General features: G+C 43.5%; 1 protein-coding gene across 1 annotated transcript in view; it reads left to right on the plus strand.

The window, feature by feature from the left end:
- The first annotated feature begins 1,544 nt into the window (after positions 1–1,544).
- The window catches only part of FAF2 (Fas associated factor family member 2), a 53,330-nt gene continuing 35,422 nt past the window's right edge, over positions 1,545–19,452 (plus strand). The window contains exon 1 of the mRNA XM_028528462.2: positions 1,545–1,704. Coding sequence (XP_028384263.1) covers positions 1,642–1,704 — 63 coding nt within the window. The 5' untranslated portion in view covers positions 1,545–1,641. The remainder of the gene's footprint in view (positions 1,705–19,452) is intronic.

Genomic DNA, 19,452 nt, shown 5'->3' on the forward strand with positions numbered 1-19,452 from the left:
AGAGAGAGGGGAAGGGCGGGAGAGAGAGAGAGAAACATCAGTGTGTAGTTGCCTCTGGTGGGACCCCTCCTGGGGACTTGGCCTACAACCCAGGCATGTGCCTTGACTGGGAATGGAACCAGTGACCCTTTGGTTTTAAGCTGGCTCGCAATCCACTGAGCGTCCAGCCAGGCCTGATATAATAAATTCTTTAAAGTCATAGTTATTTACTTGCAATTTTACCTTAAAGGTATAAAAACAATTCTGAGACATTGTTGTGAAGTTTGTGCAGACCTGGTAAGAACTGATCCAGGCCTGAAAGGAAGAAGTAGCCCAAATGGAGGTCCTTCCCTCCCTTAACATGCTTATCACAGGATTTCAGCTTTCACAGCACCTTCTGTTCTGTCTCACCTAGTCAACCCTGTGACGTGGGCAGTGGTGAGAACACGGGGTCTTGCTAGGAAAGTCACACGGAAGTCTACGGTAAAGTGTGCACCCGAACCCTACCCCTCTGCCTCGCCAAGGCCTTCTGGACAGTGGCCAGAGGAGACAGATGGCAGAAGGGAAGATGTGGAAATGCGAAAAAAAAAAAAAAAAAAAAAAAAAAAGGGAGCTCTAAAGAAAGGTGGCAGGTTGGCGGGCATAAGGACAGTGCAGCAGAAGGTAGGCATTGAAGGGTGGGTTAAGGCCTTGCAAAGGGTGAGGGTCTGCACTGAGGCGGCCTGTCTGGGCTACTGGGGAACCTGAGTCCACCAATGGCAAAACGCAGCCCAGAGAGAAGATGGTTTGCCCAAGGATGTCCACTTTGCAAGGTGGGCACTAGCTCCCAAACCCAAGTCTCCTGATCTCAGTCCAGGGATCTTCCTGTTGTTGGTCAGAGGGAAGACACACCCGTGGGCCAGTGGACAGGAGACTCGAGGCCTAAGGCAGCAGGAGCAGAGTCCCACGGCGTTGGACGGAAAGCTTTGCCCAAGGCTGGTAGCGCCATTAAACATCAAAGATCTTGGTAGCCAAGTCCAAACAATCCTCTCAAGCGACCTCAAAGCTGCGGATTTTCCCGCGGCCACAGCCCTTGGCTGCTTCCGGCTGGAAGGCGGCGTCGGAAATGCCCGACCAGAATTTGGATACTTCCGGAACCTCCTGAAAGATGGCAGGAACTTTCCGAAACGTCAGAGCAGGAATCTAATATCAAGCTGCCAATTTGTCGTAAAGGCCACCGTTTCCGAAGAAACACTCAGGAATATCGGAGCTCACAGGCGTACGATTAGGAACAGCAGAAAACAGCGGGGAGGCTTTCGGGACTTTCCGGAGCTTCTCGATGGTATTGGAGACTGCTCGGTTCTTGGCGATCTCTTCAGCAGTCTTAGGTTCCTAGGGATCCATTCTTCGCCGAAATTCTGAAGGCGACTGGTACTGGACAGGCCTTCGGCAATTTCCGAAAGGGTTCGGGATCCGCCCGAGAGGGGCGCCCCCTGGCGGCGCAAACAAACACCGCTACCTCCAACACCACTCTAACCACCACCCGAGGCGGGGTCAGCACGCGCAGACGCAGTCGCGCGCCGGCGGCCGCTGGGCGGCTGGGCAACCGGACGTGGTTGCTGCTGAGATCAGTTCCGGCGGGTGACGGTGCGGACGGGTCAGAAGCGTAGAGGCGGCGGCAAAATGGCGGCGCCGGAGGAACGGGATCTAACCCAGGAGCAGACAGAGAAGCTGCTGCAGTTTCAGGTAGCAGCGAGTCCTCGATGCAGCAAGGGCCACCGCGGGCTGGGGAGTGGGCCTCTAGAGGACCCCAGAACTCTCCCGAGATTGGGCTCGCGGTTCTTCTCAGACCATCCGGCGGCCCCCTCCCCCCCCCAGATGCCAACTGCCCTGCTGCCCCCGAGCCTGTCTGTCTCCTGCTTTTCGGCGGTGGCTGCTGCCGAAGCCATCTCCCTCTCTTCCTTCAGCGGTCCAGCTTCCCTGGTGTCCCCAGGGGCGCCGGTCCTCAGCCATGCTTCCCAGGTTTGACCCTCTCCGCCCAACGACTCTGGATGCTTAATCCCAACCACGGAGTGGGCTCGTTTCAGGTGTCTGGAAAACCTATCAGCTTCCCTTGCCATTTCCATGAATATTTACTCGGGGCATCTTGGATGCAAGGTCTTGTGTTGGGGGATCTGGTGGGGGAGGGCAAGCCCGGCCCCCGCCCTAAAGGTGTGGGAGGGCACTACGTGAGGAAACAAATGCAAAGTAAAAGTCAGCAGTGGCCTCTGGCAAGGTTTATGATCCTGGGCTGATTCCAGGACTCACGTGCTTGACTGTGCTTGTGGGTGGTAACTTGGAGGAATCTCCGAGTGGAGTTAAGAACTTCAGGGATAATTAGGTGGAGGCGGCCACTAGGGTGGGTAACCTTGATTCTTTGTTACCCTGATGGATACCAATTTCCTTGTTTTTAAAATACGTATTTTTAAAGTGTTTATTCCCGTAAAGATATTGTGGCAATCAAGTGAGTTTATGAATGCCGGAAGGGCTTTGTGCAATGTAAAATGCTCCCAGTGTTGCTGCTTATTAATCATTATTATTTAACTTAGGAGAGAGTTAAAGTTAGTGATACTTATTTCCTAATATAAAATGTGCTAAATCTTCATTAATGTCAGCAAGTGTTTACTAAGAACCTTAGTGCTCAGGCACTCCTAGTTAAAATACCATTTATTATTGAGTATGATGTTAGTACTTTGCTAAACACTTAGCATACATGATCACATTTAATACAATGCTATGAAATTCGTACTGTTAACAATTCCTATGTTACAGATGACTGTTATGAGGCCTAAGAAGTAAAGTGCTTAGGTTGCACAGTAAGTGGTGGTGTCACATTTAAAGCCAAGTCCGTCTTTTCAGAACCTTCCCTGAACCCTCGACCTGTGTGCTGTACAACCTGTGTATGACAGAGTGGAATGCAGATACTGTGACGTGCCTTTTTTATTTTAGCAAGTTCTCACTTTCCCCTAATTGCCTTGATTAGATTTCACTGTAATTAATTTTGGAGGTTTTTCCCCCCCCTCTTAAATTGAGCAGTGGCACCTGAAACTAATAGGATTTTAAAAAATATTTTATTTATTTATTTTTAAAGAGGGGAAGAGAAAGAGAGAAGGAGAGAAACATCACTGTGTGATTGCCTCTAGTGCACCCCATACAGGGGACCTGTCCCACAACCCAGGCTTGTGCCCTGACTGGGAATTGAACTGGCGACCCTTTGGTTTGCAGTCCACACTCAATCCACAGCCACAGCAGCCAGGGCAAGATCTTGTCTGTTAATTTTACATCAGCTTGAAAACTGAGCGGTAGGTTAGAAGTGTGTAAAATGGAAAAATGCTATCATAGAAATTCGTTGACCTTTGATTGGAGTTTTTGAGTAGAGAATTTGATGTTAATAGCAAATCCGAACCAGAATGAATCAACAGCTTCCACTGGTAGACCACTAATTTCAAAGATTTGTTTAACTTTGACAGACCATTGTAACCCCTATAACTCTTCAGGGTTGTCCCATGTCGTTTAAATGTAATGCGGTGGTGTGAACTGTGAGTCATGATGAACTCAGTCTGGCACTGGAAGAGCATGAATATGTGGTAGCCTTTCTCAAGTCAAGTGTATTGGAACCTCTGTTTTTGTCTTCATTGGACAGCTATATCGGTAAGAGGTGAGTAACAGGTTAAGCGATTAAGATCACTTTATGAAATTGGATCTAATAAAGCAGGTGAATTTTACATTTACGTGTTCTTGAACAGTTTCTGGGTCAGTTTCATCATCTAGGTGGTCATTATACATTCTTTGAAACTTACTAGATGCCAGGTATTATGCCAGGTATTTGATGTATGTGAACTCTTTAAACCTCTTAATTATACTGTGACGTGCTAACCTCCATTTAATTTATTGATGGAGAAACAGGTTCTGAGAGGTCAAGGAAGTTGCACAAGTAAGTGACCGAGATTTAGAGAGCCACGACCCTAACCATCTTGTCTATAATCTAAAGGAAAAGCCAGATACAGATCTGAATGGGTGTTCCAGAGTTAGAGCTCTTAGCGTGCTGTGGTGTAAACAAAATGCTGTGGGAATTCAGGGAAGGAGTGGAGAGCCGGGAAGGATGGCTCAGCAGTTACCATGAAGCATCTAGTGTGCTTTCAGTGTGGTGCTAGATAGTTCACAGACATCTTGCGTAAGCCTCACAGCAGTGGCCTTTCAGGACGCCGTAGGTAGTGCGCCTGCTCCTAGGTGAACAAACAGATGTGTTGAAGTGTTTGTTTAGTTTGTTTAAGTTTGTTAAGCTAGTATGTAGTGGAGGTGGAATTAGTTAGAAATCTAGCGGGTCAGCATCTGGACTTCCAGGCTGGGCTCTTTCCACTGTCCTTTGCTACTTTGAAGGAGGAATAGAATTTCAACAGGTGGTGGACAGGAGGGTGTTCAAAGCTCAGGAGACAGCTCAAGCAAAGGGCGGAGTGTGTTTGTTCTGATGGCTTTAGAGAACTGGAAATGGAAGACAAGACTGGAAAGATACATTAGAGCCGGGGCCTCCCAAAGCCTTCAAAAGCTGTGCACAGCATTTTAAATTTTAATCTGTAGGCATGGGGAGCCATTAAGAATTTTTTCAGCTAGGTTTCAGGTTTGCTCCACTAACAAATACCATGGAGCATGAGCTTGGAACCTCCACAGGGGTCAGGACAAACAGGGAGCTAGTACTGCTGGAAATAGTTTTTTGTGTTTTTGTGGGTTTTTTTGTTTGTTTCGTGTCTTGGGTTTATCTGTACAAATAGCTCAGGGGGACACCAGCTCCACACAGACAGCAGTCCAGGGGTCACACCAGTCCTTATGTCTTCACTTTGGCAGACAGAGGCCTCTATTGTGGAGCCTTTGTGGGGGCCTGGGCACCTTTGGGAGGCTGAGCCTGAGCTGCAGCCGCAACTGCAGCCTGAAACTTGGTTTGAGCCTTGGCCTCGGACTTTGGCCAAGCAGCACTTGAGACCCTTGGTGATGAGGGCCAGAGGAGAGTGTTTCCCAAGCTTGGGGTGGGCAATGCAGGGAAGTTGATTAGGCTTGCAGCTGCCGCCCTTTGAGATCTGGGGCTTTATGAGGGCCTGAGAACCTCGGCACGTGCGCTCGAGGCCTTGGTGTGGTCGGCCTGCATCTTGTGCAGGCTCCTCTGCTTCTTGGTAAAGTGTGTGTGCTCATGGACATGGGGTCTGCCCCCCTAAGAGATTCGTATCTTTGTGATTGTGGTTTCTTGATGCCATTTCTGTTCCATTTTCGCCACTGGTTGCATGTGGTGTGGTTCTTAGACTCGGCCATATCTGCGCCAAGGCCCGAGGCTCTCAAGGAGCCTGGGACTGGAGGAGAAACAGCAGAGCTAGTTCTCCATATGTTGCTTCGTTTGCTCTGTTGAAATTAGCAAAAGTAAAATATTTTAGAATTTCTTCTATTTTACTTGTGACATATGATTTGATTAGAATTCCCTAGGGTATATTTATCATGCTTCTCAGTCTGTTCTCTGTCTTTCCTGATTTTTGTAGTTATTGTTTTCTCCTATTTATTTTGGAACTGATTCAGTTATGAATAACTAATGCATACATTTGTGTTAAGCTGTTTCAAATGAGCTAGAATCAGTTTTAAGAAGAGCTGATGTGGGTATGGGGAAGGTTTCTTTTACTGAAGTCCATTTTCCCAAGTTTCCAAGTATAGCAGGCTTGTCTAGGGCCTTGGTTTGCTGCCTTTAGGTTGCCGTTTGAACAGCCGTTTGCTGGAGAAGGATGACATGACAGAAGGGATGAAGGAGCTCTGTGTGTGGCCAGTGGAGGCTTGTACAGGAGTAAGGAATTTCTTTCCTCTTTTTAAAAGATTGTATTTATTTATTTTTAGAGAGAGGGGAAGGGAGGGAGAAAGAGGGAGAGAAACATCAATGTGTGGTTGCCTCTTGCATGCCCCCTGCTGGGGACCTGGCCTGCAACCCAGGCATGTGCCCTGACTGGGAATCTAGCTGGTGACCCTTTGGTTCACAGGCCCACACCCAGTCTACTGAGTTACACCAGCCAGGGCACATTTCTTTCCTCTTAAATGGATATAGGGTCTGACCTTTGGTCTCTTAAATTATAGAAAATTAAGCCTGATCTCCACACTGTAGAATCAAACTCATTTTGAAAATCTTACCTCTTGGTTTCATTGGAGTTTTTATTACCTAAAGGAAAAAATACGTGATGCTTTCTGTTCACATATTTAAAAAAAAGATTTCATTTATTTATTTTTAGAGAGAAGGGAAGGGAAGGAGAAAGAGAGGAAGAGAAACATTGATGTGCAAGAGGTACATCATTTGGGTTGCCACTGGCACGCCTCCAACTGGGGACCTGGCCCACAACCGAGGCATGTGCCCTGACCAGGAATCAAACTGGCAACCTTTTGGTTCACAGACCAGCACTCAGTACACTGAGCCACGCCAGCTGGAGCTGTTCATGTATTTTTTTTTTACTTAAAAAATTTTTTTTTAATTATATTTTATTTATTATGCTATTACATGTTTCCTGATTTTTCCCCCTTTGCCCTGCTCTAGTCAGCACGCCCTACTCCTTCAGGCTGTATGCACACCATTGTTCATGTCCATGGGTCATGCATATAACTTATTTGGCTCCTGCATTTCCTATCCTGTACTTTATACCCCCCATGCCTATTCTGTAACTACCTATTTACTTCTGATTCCCCTCACCTCTTCACACATTCTCCCCCTTCATCCTCCCATCTGGCAACCATCAAAATGCTCTCCACATCCATGGTCCTGTCTCTGTTCTTCTTGTTTGCTTAGCTTGTTTTTTAGATTCACTTGTTGATAGGTACATATTTATTGCTATTATATTGTTCATAGTTTTGATCTTCTTTTTCTTAAATAAGTCCCTTTAACATTTCATATAAAATGGTTTGATGATGATGAACTCCTTTAGATTTTTTCTTGTCTGGGAAGCTCTTTACCTGTTGTTCAATTCTAAATGAAAGCTTTGCTGGATAGAGCAATCTTGGCTGTAGGTCCTTGCCTTTTATGACTTTGCTTTTTTCCCCTCTTATGTATGTATGTATGTATGTATGTATGTATATGTGTATGTATTTAATTGTTCAAGTACAGTTGTCTCCACTTTCATGACTTTGAATATATCTGGCCACTCCCTTCTAGCCTGCAAAGTTTCTTTTGAGAAATCAGCTAACAGTCTTCTGGGATCTCCCCTATAAGTAACTAACTGCTTTTCTCTTACTGCTTTTGAGATTCTCTTCTCTTTAACCTTTGGCATATTAATTATGATGTGTCTTGGAGTGGGCCTCTTTGTATTCATCTTGTTTGGGACTCTCTGTGCTTCCTGGACTTGCATGTCTATTTCTTTAACCAAATTAGGAAAATTTTCTTTCATTATTATTTAAAGTAGATTTCCAGTTTCTTGCTCTCTTTCTTCCCTTCCTGGCTCCCCTATGATGTGAATGTTGGAATGCTTGAAGTTGTCCCAGAGGCTGCTTACACTATCCTCGGGGTTTTTTGGATTCTTTTTTCTTCTTGTTCTGATTGGTTGTTTTTTGCTTCCTATGTTCCAAATCATTGAGTTGATTCTCAGCTTCATCCACTTTACTGTTGTTTCCTTATAAATTGTTATTTATTTTACCTAGTGTATCTTTCATTTCTGATTGGATCTTTTTTTGTGCCATTGAGGTCCTCACTAAGTTCCTTGAGCATCCTTATAACCAGTGTTTTGAACTCTGCATCTGATAGATTGTTTATCTCCATTTTGTTTAGTTCTTTTTCTGGAGTTTTGATCTTTCATTTGGGCCACATTTCTTTGCCTCCTCATTTTGGCAGCCTCCCAGTATTTGTTTCTATGTATTCGATAGAACTGCTTTGACTCCCTATCTTGGTACTGTGGCCTAGTGTAGTAAGTGTCCTGTAGGGTCCAGTGGCACAGCCTCCTGTATTACCCAAGCTGGGTACTCGAGGTGCACCCTCTGTGTGGGCTGAGTACATTCTCCTCTTGTAGTTGAGCCTTGATTGCAATTGGCAGGTCGATGGGAGGGGTTTACCCAGGCCAGTCAGCTGCAAGGACTTGCTGTGACCACTGGCCACACCAACTTCCACCCTCCATGGAGGATCAGCTGTGCAGGGGCAGGGTAGAGGTGTTCCAACGTGATGTGTAGCTGTCCACTGGGTGGGCAGGCTCTGGAGTTTTCTGGGTGGTTCAGACCAAGGTCGGCTCCCACCTGTGTTCTGCCTGGGGCAACCCCATATGAGCTGTAAAGCCGTCTGCAGGTAGCTGCTACTTTTGCTGAGCTTGAAGGTTCCCAGGCAAAGCCAAGCTGTGAATCTAGGCTCACTGCTGCTAGTGCTGAGCCTGGGGCCACTTAGCAAGAGGTACTGGAGCTGGGAGCTGACTGAGGCCAGCTGTTGCTTGTTTGATAGGATTTAGGAACTTGTGAAACAAGAGCCAAGACCAGCCATTCACACGGAAGTGTCATAGGTAACAGTTTGGGTGGGCCATGCAAATTGGGTGGGATGCAGTCTCAAATAACCAATGAATCCACAGTTAGTGGAACAACAAATTGATGTCTGTCTGTCTCTCTCTCTCTCCACCCCCTCCACCCCTGCCTCTCTTCTCTCCCCCTTCCTCTCTCTCTCTCTCCCCCTGTAAATTCAATAAATGAAAGTTTTTTTCAAAGATATCTTTGGGGAAAATCTTTGAGATAGGAATTGTGCACTTAGTGCTTAGCAAGTGTTGGAGGTTGCACTCTACCTTAAGAAATCAAATCTTGTTTTAGGGGTATGATTTATGCTAGAAAGACTTTGAAGAATGTCAGTGGATCAATTTCCTAAAGAACAGGGTCGATTTTCACCAGAAGATTGCTGTATAATGTACATGCTTTATGTTTAAGTGAAATATTTAATGTCTGGAATGTTTTCATTCCTCACTTTAAGTGACTTTTTAATTAATTGGCTAGTTATAGATCATTGGGTAGAAGAGCTCTGCTTTCTTGGTCCGACTGAGTTAGGATCACGTTGTACTTATGGAAGTCAGTGTGGCACAGAACGTGGCTGTGCAGACTGACTCTGAGGTGAGGGCCTGGGTTCGAGCCTCGTTGTTCCACTTGTAATGAGTCCTCACTGATGTTGTTGATCTGTCTTTCGACTTTAAGTGAAATGACATGTGCTGAAACCACTTCTACCAGTGGCTAACTGATACAAACAAGAGTTAGGTTTCCGTGGCATCTCATCACCTGTATAATGAAATGAAGTTGAACAGCATGATGCTGAGGGCCTGCTGGACTAACTTTGTGACCTTGGGCAGACTACTTAACTTTTTTGTGTTAATGTCTTCATCAATGCATTGATGTTATCTACCTCATAGAGTGGTTTCATTAATTAAATGTTAATATATCTAAAGGACTGGCAAATATGAAGCACTTGGATGTTATACTTTATTATAATTATTTGTAGTTTTGGTAGACAAGACAAGATGGACAATCAGCTTGTTTTCATTTTTTGGTTTCCTACAAATAACACTGCAGTAAATATCCTTGTAAGTATGCATTTATCCTATTCCCAAGCAACACTTATTTATTTGGCACCTACTGCATGCTAGTTAGGATATTAAACATAATTCTTGCCCTTGCAGAGCTCACATTCCACTGGGAGGAGACCAGGAGGTCCCTCCTGGAGGGAGGATGAGCCAGTGAGTGAGCAAGAGAAATGTATGTCATGCTAGCTGGTGATATGTGCATATAGAGAGAAATAAATAGAAATAAATCATCAGTGGAAGGCCTCACAGAGAAAGTCATTCGTGTGAAAACCGGAAAGTGTGAAACAATCAGGACGCTAGATTAAGGGTGTAGGGTGTGCAGGGCATGGTCAAGAGGGACCTTATTCAGGAGTGTGAGGAGGCCAGAGGGGCTACAACTGGGGGGCGGGGGAGAACGCAGTAGGAGGAAGGTCAGAGAGTTGAAGGCAGGGTCAGTTCATGGAAGGTCTTACAGGCTGTTGTAAGGATTTTGGCTTTAACTCTGAGGTAAGATGGGTAGCCATGAAATACTGAGTTGGCCAAAAAGTTTGTTTAGTTTTTTTCTACATGATGGCTCTAGTAGTGCTTAGTAGTCTTTAACTTCATTTGAGACCATTTTTGTTAGATTGTATTGTGACAGCTATCATATCAGTGTACTTTAAAAAAAACTTATCAAAATTGGCTCTGGCTGCTGTGGCTCAGTGGATTGAGCATGGACTGCAAACCAAAGGGTCACCAGTTCAATTCCCAGGCAGAGTACAGGCCTGGGTTGCAGGCCAGGTCCCCAGTAGGGGCGTGTGAGAGGCAACCACACATTGTTTGTCTCCCTCTCTTCCTCCCTCCCTTCCCTTCTCTCTAAAAATAAATATATAAAATCTTTAAATGAAACTTATCAAAATTGGTGAATTTTTGTGTAGCCAGTTTAATATTGAAGATGGAAGTTTAATATTGAATATTGAAGAAAATATGCAACATATTGGCGTGTTATGCTTTACTATTTTGAGAAAGGTAAAAACACCAAAAAAGGTTTGTGCTCTATATAGAGAAGGTTCTTGTGACTGACTGAATGTGTCAAAAGTGGTTTGTGAAGTTTCTCAGTACTATTGACATTTTGGCCAAATAATCCTTTGCTGTGGGGCTGTCCTACACATTGGAAGATATCAGCAGCGCCCCTGGCCTCTACCCACTAGCAGCCGATAACAGGAGATAGTCAACATACTCAAAATATCCAAATCAATAAAGTTATTGGTGAAAATAAGAAAAAACGTGTCTCTTCTTTTATGGGGAAAAAAGTAAATGGACTTTTTGGCCAACCCAATATTTTGAGTAGTGACAGGATTTATGATTGTTAGGATCAGTCTGGCTAGTTTCTTGAGAAGAGTCTGAAGGAAGATAAGGGGGAGGGAGACCAGTTAGGAGAAGTATGCCGCGATACGGGGCTGCTTAGACTGGAGAAGGGGAAGTAGCTATGAGGAGTTGGATTCTGAGTGTACAGTGATTCCCCCCTTATCCGAAGGGCACATGTTCCAAGACCCCCAGTGGGTCCCGCAGGTAGCACAGAGGCCTGTGTGTGTATACTGGTTTTTCCCAATATGTACATACCTTTTCACGTAAGGGAAGTACTTTACGGCTTCTCTTTGGCAGATCCAAATGGCCAGCCTCACCACTCTTCTTTGGGACCATTATTAAGTAAAATAAGGGTGACTTGAACACAAACACTGTGATACTGCAGAGGTGGCTTTAAGAGAGCTACTAAATGACTGACATGTACTACAAGGTTACACTGGACAGAAGATGACCCATGTCCCAGGTGGGAGAAATGGGACAGTGCAAGGTTTCATCACCCTACTTAGAATGGCATGCAGTTTAAAACTTATGAATTGTTCTGGAATTCTACATGTGCTCTTTTCAGATGTAACCAAAACTGTGGAAATTAAAACCTCAGATAAGGGGGACTACTACTGTATCCATAAAAGGGGAAGATCAGAGGGCTAAGTGTGGGGCTTTTCAGTCTGTAGCATTCTGAGGACACACCAGTGGTGAGGACCTAGCACAGGGGACAGAGTGGCAGGTGAGGTAGGAGGAAGCCCCATGTTAACCGTAAGTGAAGTAACTTGAGGAATGAGAGCAGATCTCTGGATTTACATTGGGGTGGGGGGTATTGGTGACCTTGACCAGAAGTTTTGTTGGAATGTTAGGGAGGTGAAGGCTAGATTGGAGAGTTAAAGAGAGAATAGCATGAGAAATTGCAGATTTCTGTGGGTTTTGCTCTATAAAGAGGAAAGATTGGGCAGAAGCTGGAGAGGGGAAGAGATTGCTTTTTTTTTTTTAATTTGGAGGAATTATCAGTATGTTTGTATGCTGATGAGGAGCACACATAAGCGAGAGAAAATTCAATGCACAGGAAGGAGAATTGTTACTGGGGTATCCTGGAGTCAGCGAGAGGGGACAGGACCAGGTATACAGGGAAGAGGAGGAGCTGGCCTTTGCCAGGAGCACGGGTGAGTTTGTCTGTAGTGAGAGGAAAGGTGAGTGGATGGCACTGATACAGGTAGGTCAGTTGATGTGCAGGTTAAAACTTTGGATCATTTTTTTCTGTGAAATAAGAAGCAAGATCATGACCTAAGCGTAGTGTGAAGATGGAGGAGGTGTGGTCATCTAGGAGAGCAGGAGCGAATGAACTGGGCAGCTAATATGAAGGCCAGGCAGTATTACACATCCACCTGAGGTTAGTGATTATACATTATGTAAAGTAAGACAAGCCTCCTGCAGCTGTGAGGGTACAGGTGCACAGTGGGCAGAGATTTGGAATTCTCAAAGATGTGGTTTAGCCAGTGGGTTGTGATTATGATGGAGTGGTAGAGGAATTGAGGATGTGTGCAAGGAGTGATGATAATCTTTGTGGGATTTATGATGAGTCAGACGGGAAGTGAGGGCAGGAGGAGTGCTGAGGCTCAGTGGAAAGGTGGTAGGGTTGGTAGATTGTAGGTCCTGGCAGCACTGAAGTATTTAGAGACAGGGCATTGGAGAAAGTCGAAAAGAGAAGGGGGAGTGTGCAGGGGCAGTTGTTGGTGACAGAGAGGTCCAGGTTTTGACCCTCGGAGTGAATGGGGGAACAGTAGACATGGAACGGAGAGGCCGAAGTATCAGCACACTTGTGGAAACAGTAAGGTCACCGGGACACTAACAGAGTCAGGGGGAATGACAGGAGTCCCGGAGCCACACTTTTAGTGGGAAAGGCAGTGGTCTGAAGTGAGCAGATGGTCCCATCAAGGAAGGGATACTGATGAGATTTTGAGGTTGGAGGGTGTTTTTGTTTTTGATGGCATTTAAACATTTATTGAGCATTTACTTTTTTGAAAATGCTCTAGGTACACTGTATCATTGATTTCTCCCAATAAACAAATGGTGTAGGTCTCATATTGGTGAGTAAACTAGGATTAGTAGGTAATTTACCAATGGTTAATAGTGATGAGCTTAGATTTGAACACAGAAGTCTGGATTCGTTCCTACCACCTCCTAGCACTGCCTCTCTGACTCTTTAAGTGTTGATTTGTTTTCACCCACAGGTAAGTGAGTGGGGCCAACAGCAAAGCTATGTGACAGGGTTTGTTTGTTTGTTTTTATTTATTGATTTTGAGAGCGAGAGAGAGAGGAAGAGGGGCAGGTGAGAAAGAGAGACATTGATTTTTTTTGTTCCACTTATTCATGCATTTACTGGTTAATCATTGTATGTGCTCTCACCAGGGATTGGACCCACAACTTTGGCATATCAGGAAGATGCTCTAACCAACTGAGTTACCTGGCCAGGATCAGCAGTTTTTCTTTTTTAATCATTTTCTTGATATTCTAATTACCGTTGATGTACACTATTACGTTCATTTCAGATGTGCAACCCCGTGATTAGACATTATACCACTTGCGAAGTGATCACTCTGATAAACTAGTACTCTTCTGACACCATGCGTAGTTGTTACAATGTTAGTGGCAGTTTTAAGAAAGAGAACACAGCAGAGGAAGTCCTGAGGTGTGATTCTAGTTCTGGACATTATCACTCGTGGTACTTCCTCATAATCTCCGCTATGGGAAGGTTGACTTCTTACGGAAAAGGAGAGATGAAGACCCAAAAGTGGGAATGAACAGGGAGGACAGTTCTCACTTCCAAACCCACAGACGAGAGAGAAAAATGGGGGAGAGAGGCCTTAGGGGAAGAAGTGTCTTCAGGGAAAAGCTAGGTTTCAGTTAGAATGTGAAGCTGAAGGAGATGTTCAGAGAAGCTGAGGACGCAGAGGGTGTTGCTGATGTAGCCAGGTTTATTTCTGCCGAACAGAATCCCAAAAATGTGGTTAACTGGGTCAAAACAAATGTACTTCTGCATTTTCATAGCTACTGCTAGACTACCTTCTAGGGACTTTTGGCAGCTCTCAAGAGGATGTTTCCCCACGCCCTTTCAGCGTTGGATGGTATCTTTTTCAGTTTTTGTCAATATGATTAAATTTTAGAAGTTCTTGTTTTAATTTGCATTTCCACTGGCAATGGTAGTTTTTGGCTTTGGATTGTAGTCAGTCGAATTTGAACAGCTAATGCAAACACTCATTTTAAGCTATTCCAGATACAAAAGATTACAAATGTAAGAGTGAGAGGGTTGGCTTATCAGCCTCTGGTTTTTAAGAGAGAATGTGAGTATTCCACGGTGTGTGGAAGGTTTGCTTTCTGGCCAAGTTGGTTGCAGAGTAAAAGTGCTGATTTTGATACTGAATCCCATTGTTCCATATACTGGTTACAGAAGAGATTGAGCTTTTGTCTAAGTTATTGTGTAAATTGCCTATCATTTTTTGTTTTCTGTTGGATTATTTGACATTTTCTTATAAAATTTTAGTTATATGTTTATATTTAAAATTTTTAAAAATGTTTATTGATTTTAAAGAGAGAAGGATGAGGGTGGGGGAGAGAGACATCAGTTGGTTGCCTCCCAAGAGCACCCAGCTGGGTTTCAAACCCCCGACCTAGAGATGTGCCCTTCCTGGAAATCGAACCCCCAACCTGTTGGTGTGCAGATGATGCTGTGACCAACTGTGCCACACTGACCAGGGTGTATTTTTTTTTAAGAGAGTTTAAAAATTTTTATTTATTGATGAAAGAGCGAGAGAAAAAATGGTCGATTTGTTTATTCCACTTATTTATCATTCATTGGTTGATTCTTGTATGTGTCCTGACCATGGATCCAACTTAAAATCTTGGTGTATTGGGACAGTGCTCTAACTGACTGAGCTACCCAGCCGGTACCCTATATATTTTTTCATGTTTTTAGAAAGAAGTATTGGTAATGTATAGCAGATATATTAATTTCATTCATTGTTATCTGTCTATTCAGATGCTCTGATTCTTCCTGATTCAGTTTTCAAAGATTGTATATTTCTAGGAATTTAGCTTCCATGCCTTTGTGCATTTTTCAGTTTTCTTTTTGTAATTGATTCTAGTTTCATACCATTATGATCAGAGAAAATGCTTGATACGATTTCAGCCTTCTTAAATTTATTGAGACTTGTTTTGTGTCCCAACATGTGGTCTATCCTAGCAAATAACTCCATGTGCACTTGAAAAGAATGCATATTCTGCTGCTTTGGGTTGAAATGCTCTGTAGGTATCAGTTAAATCCATGTGATAAGGCCCCCATCTCCTTGTTGATTTGTCTGGAAGATCTATCCATTGAAGTCATTGGGGCATTAAAATCCCCTGCTATGGCCCTGGCTGGCATAGCTCAGTGGATTGAGCACGGGCTGCGAACCAAAGTATCGCAGGTTCGATTCCCAGTCAGGGCACATGCCTGGGTTGCAGGCCATGACCCCCAGCAACCGCACATTGATGTTTCTCTCTCTCTCTCTCTCTCTCTCTCTCTCTCTCTCTCTCTCTCTCTCTCTCTCTCTTTCTCCCTCTCTTACCTCTCTAAAAATAAATAAATAAAATCCTTAAAAAAAAAATCCCCTGCTATGCCTGTATTTCTGTCAATCTCCTTTATGTCCATCAAAAGTTGCTTTATGTATTTAGGTTCTCCTGCACTGGGTGCAAAAACCTTTACTCGGTTTACATTCTCTTGTTGGATCGTTCCCTTCATCATTATGTTGTGTCTGTCTTTGTCTCTTACTACAGCCTTGGTTGTAAAGTCTATTTTGTCAGATATAAGTATTGCCACCCCAGCTTTATTTTTTCTTTCCATTTGCATGAAATCTTTTTCTATCCTGTTACTTTTAGTCTGTATCTTTTCACTCTGAGGTGGGCTCTTGAAGACAGCATATATTGGGTCTTGTTTCCTTATCCATTCAGCTGCCCCATGTCTTTTGATTGGAACATTTAAGCCATTTACATTTTAAGTGATTATTAATAGATACGTATTAATTGCCATTTTATTTTTTAACTGTGTTCCTAATTGTCGTCTCCTTCCTTCCTTCCTTCCTCCCCTGCTTTCCCATTATCAGCCACTCCCCATTCTTTCATTCTAACCCCTGGCAACCACTACTTTTTATTCTGTGTTTTGGCATTTCTTATAAAAGGAATCGTATACTATGGCCTTTTGTGTTTTGCTCCTTTCACTCAGCACAATGCTTTCAATGTTCATCTGCATTGTGAGATGAATGCCTAATACAGGCGTATTAGGACTTCATTCCTGTTTGTGGTTGAGTAATGCTCTCTCACGTGGATAAAACCACAATTTTATCTATGCAGTCATCAGTTAATGACCATTTGGATTGTTTCCATGTTTTGGCTGTTATTAACGTGGCTATGAATAATTTTTCAAGGTTTTATTTGTTTTTAGAAAGAGGGGGGAAGGGAAAGAGAGGGAGAGAAACATAAATGTGTAAGAGCCACATCCATCAGTTGCCTCTCACATGCCCCCAACTGGGAACTTGGCCCGCAGCCCAGGCATGTGCCCTGAGATCGAACCAGCGATCTTTTGGTTCATAGGCTGGCACTCAGTGCACTGAGCCACACTAATCAGGGCACGTTTTCTCAGTAACATTTATTGAAAAGGTTAGTTCCTATTGAATGACCTTGGAACCATTGTTAAAAGTTGGTTCATTCTAACTGAGGGTTTCTGTCTGGACTCTCATTGCTGTTACATCAATTTGTAGCTATACTTGTACTAGTACTGCACTCTTTGATTATTGCAGCTGTGTAATAATTGTAAAGTCAGGAAGCACAGAGTCCTCCAGCTTTGTTCTACAAAATTGTTTTGGCTATTCTGAGTCCTTTTGATTTCCAAATGAATTTTAGGATCACCTTGTAAATTTCTGCAGGTGGGATAGGCAGATTGTTGTTTGGCAGCTGGGAAATTGACAGATTGTTGTTTACTGTGGATACTATGTGGTGTAGTGTCATCTTAATACTAGATGTTCCGATCCATGAACATAGGAAGTCTTTTTATTTATGTAAGTTGTCTTTAGTTTCTTTCAGTGTTTTGTAGTTTTTTGTATGCAAGTCTTACACTTCTTTTGTTAAATTTATTCCTAAATATTTTCTTTTGGATGATAATGTAAAGGAAATGTTTTTTAATTTAGATTCAGATTGTTCATTGCTAGTGTGTAGATATGTAACTGACTTTTGTATATTGACCCTGTATTATGCAACCTTGTTCAACTCATTCATTTTTTTTTTTTTTGGTAGATTTTTAACTATTTTCTCTGTGCAAGATCATGTCATCTGAGTAGATTACTTTATTTTTAATCTGACTTCCCTTTTCTTTTTGCATAAATGGTCTATTATGTTGAATAGAAGTGGCAAGAACAAACACCCTTATCTTTTCCTGATCTTAGGGGGAAAACATTCAGTTTTTTTTTTTTATTTTTAATATATTTTATTGATTATGCTATTACAGTTATCCCATTTCCCCCCTTCTCTCCCCTCCACCCTGTACCCCCCTCCCACCCACGTTTCCCCCCTTTAGTTCATGTCCATGTGTCATACTTATGAGTTCTTTAGCTTCTACATTTCCCGTACTATTCTTGCCCTCCCCCTATCTATTTTCAACCTACATTCTATGCTACTTATTCTTTATACCTTTTCCCCCTCTCTCCTCCTCCCACCCCCCTGCTGCTAACCCTCCATGTGCCCTCCATTTCTGTGGTTCTGTCCCTGTTCTAATTGTTTACTTAGTTTCTTTTGGTTTTGCTTTAGGTGTGGTTGTTAATATTTGTGAGTTTGCTGTCTTTTTACTATACATATCTTTATCTTCTTTTCTTAGATAAGTCCCTTTAGCATTTCATAAAATAAGGGCTTGGTGATGATGATCTCCTTTAACTTGACCTTATCTGAGAAGCACTTTATCTGCCCTTCCATTCTAAATGAGAGCTTTGCTGGATAGAGCAATCTAGGATGTAGGTCCTTGTCTTTCATGACTTGGAATATTTCTTTCCAGCCCCTTCTTGCCTGTAAGGTCTCTTTTGAGAAATCAGCTGACAGTCTGATGGGAACTCCTTTGTAGGTTACTGTCCCCTTATCTCTTGGTGCTTCTAGGATTCTCTCCTTCGTTTTTACCTTGGCTAATGTAATTATGGTGTGCCTTGGTGTGTTTCTTCTTGGGTCCAACTTTTTTGGGGCTCTCTGAGCTTCTTGGATTTCTTGGAAGACTGTTCCCTTTGCCAGAATGGGGAAGTTCTCCTTTATTATTTGTTCAAATACGTGCTCAATTCGTTGCTTTTCCCCTTCCGATTTTGGTACCCCTATAATTCGGATATTGGGACGTTTAAAGGTGTCTTGGATGCTCTTAAGCTTTTCTTCGATTTTTTGAATTCTTATTTTATCATGCTTTCCTGCTTGGTTAATTCTATCTTCCTTCTGGTCCATTGTATTGTTTTGAGACTCAGATTCCTTCCTTTCACTATTGGCTCTCCTACGAGTATCTTCCTTTATCTCTTTTATGGTAACCTGCATCCTTTCATCTACATTGCACCCAAAATCAACCAATTCCGTGAGCTTTCTGATCACCAGTGTTTTGAACTGCGCATCTGATAGACTGGCTATTTCTTGGTCGCTCAAAAGGATGAGTCCTGGGGGACTGATCTGCTCTGTTGAAAACATATTTTTCCCCGTCTCTTTTTTTTTTTCCGGTCTGGTTGCTCTTGTTACGGTGGGGGGTGGAGCCTTAGGTGTTCATCAGGGCTGGGCACCCCAGTCACTAGATTGTGACGTTATATGTGGGGGCGGGAGTGGGGACGGGAGGGAACATTGGTAATAGTTCCATTCTCCTGGGCTCAGACCCTTCTCTGGGCTCCCGGGCTGCCCTGGTCCACAATCGCTACCCCTCTGGGTCTGCCAGCCGCAGCTTGCGTACTCAGGGATCACCGCTGCGTTCTTGCGCCCCGGATGGCTGTCGCGCCGATTTGGGGCCAAACTTTCCCCGACCTCCGTGCACCGCTGACCCGCGTCAGCCCGGTGCCCGCCCGGCTCGACTTCTCCTACCAGTCCGGATGAACACGTCTACTTCAACTTCTTGGCTGCCCAACTTCCATTCAGATAAATCCTCTGCCAGTTCTGAGCGTTATTCTGTCTGTAAATTATTGTTGTAAATTATTGTTGTTCTAATCTTGGTTGTGCAAGAAGGAACGGTGCATCCACCTATTCCTCCATCTTGCCGGAAGTCCCAGTTTTTCTCTATTATTATGTTAGCTCTGTTTTAGATGCCCTTTTTCAGGGTGGAGAAGGTCCCTTGTGTTCCTAGTTTAAATATTTATTATGGAAGAGTATCCTGGGTTTTTAAAAGGATTAAATGAGGCAATGTATGTAAAATGCTTGATACATACTAGGACTCTATCAGTTCACATATCCTCTTATATTTCTCTTTATTTTCCTGGGGAACATTTAATAACGTGTGGAATTGAGAGTTTGTAAAAATGTTGCTGTCTTTTTTTTAAATTGGAGTTTAGCAGATAAGAAA

The sequence above is a fragment of the Phyllostomus discolor genome, chromosome 13 (assembly GCF_004126475.2).
Source record: "Phyllostomus discolor isolate MPI-MPIP mPhyDis1 chromosome 13, mPhyDis1.pri.v3, whole genome shotgun sequence".
Lineage (NCBI taxonomy): Eukaryota > Metazoa > Chordata > Mammalia > Chiroptera > Phyllostomidae > Phyllostomus > Phyllostomus discolor.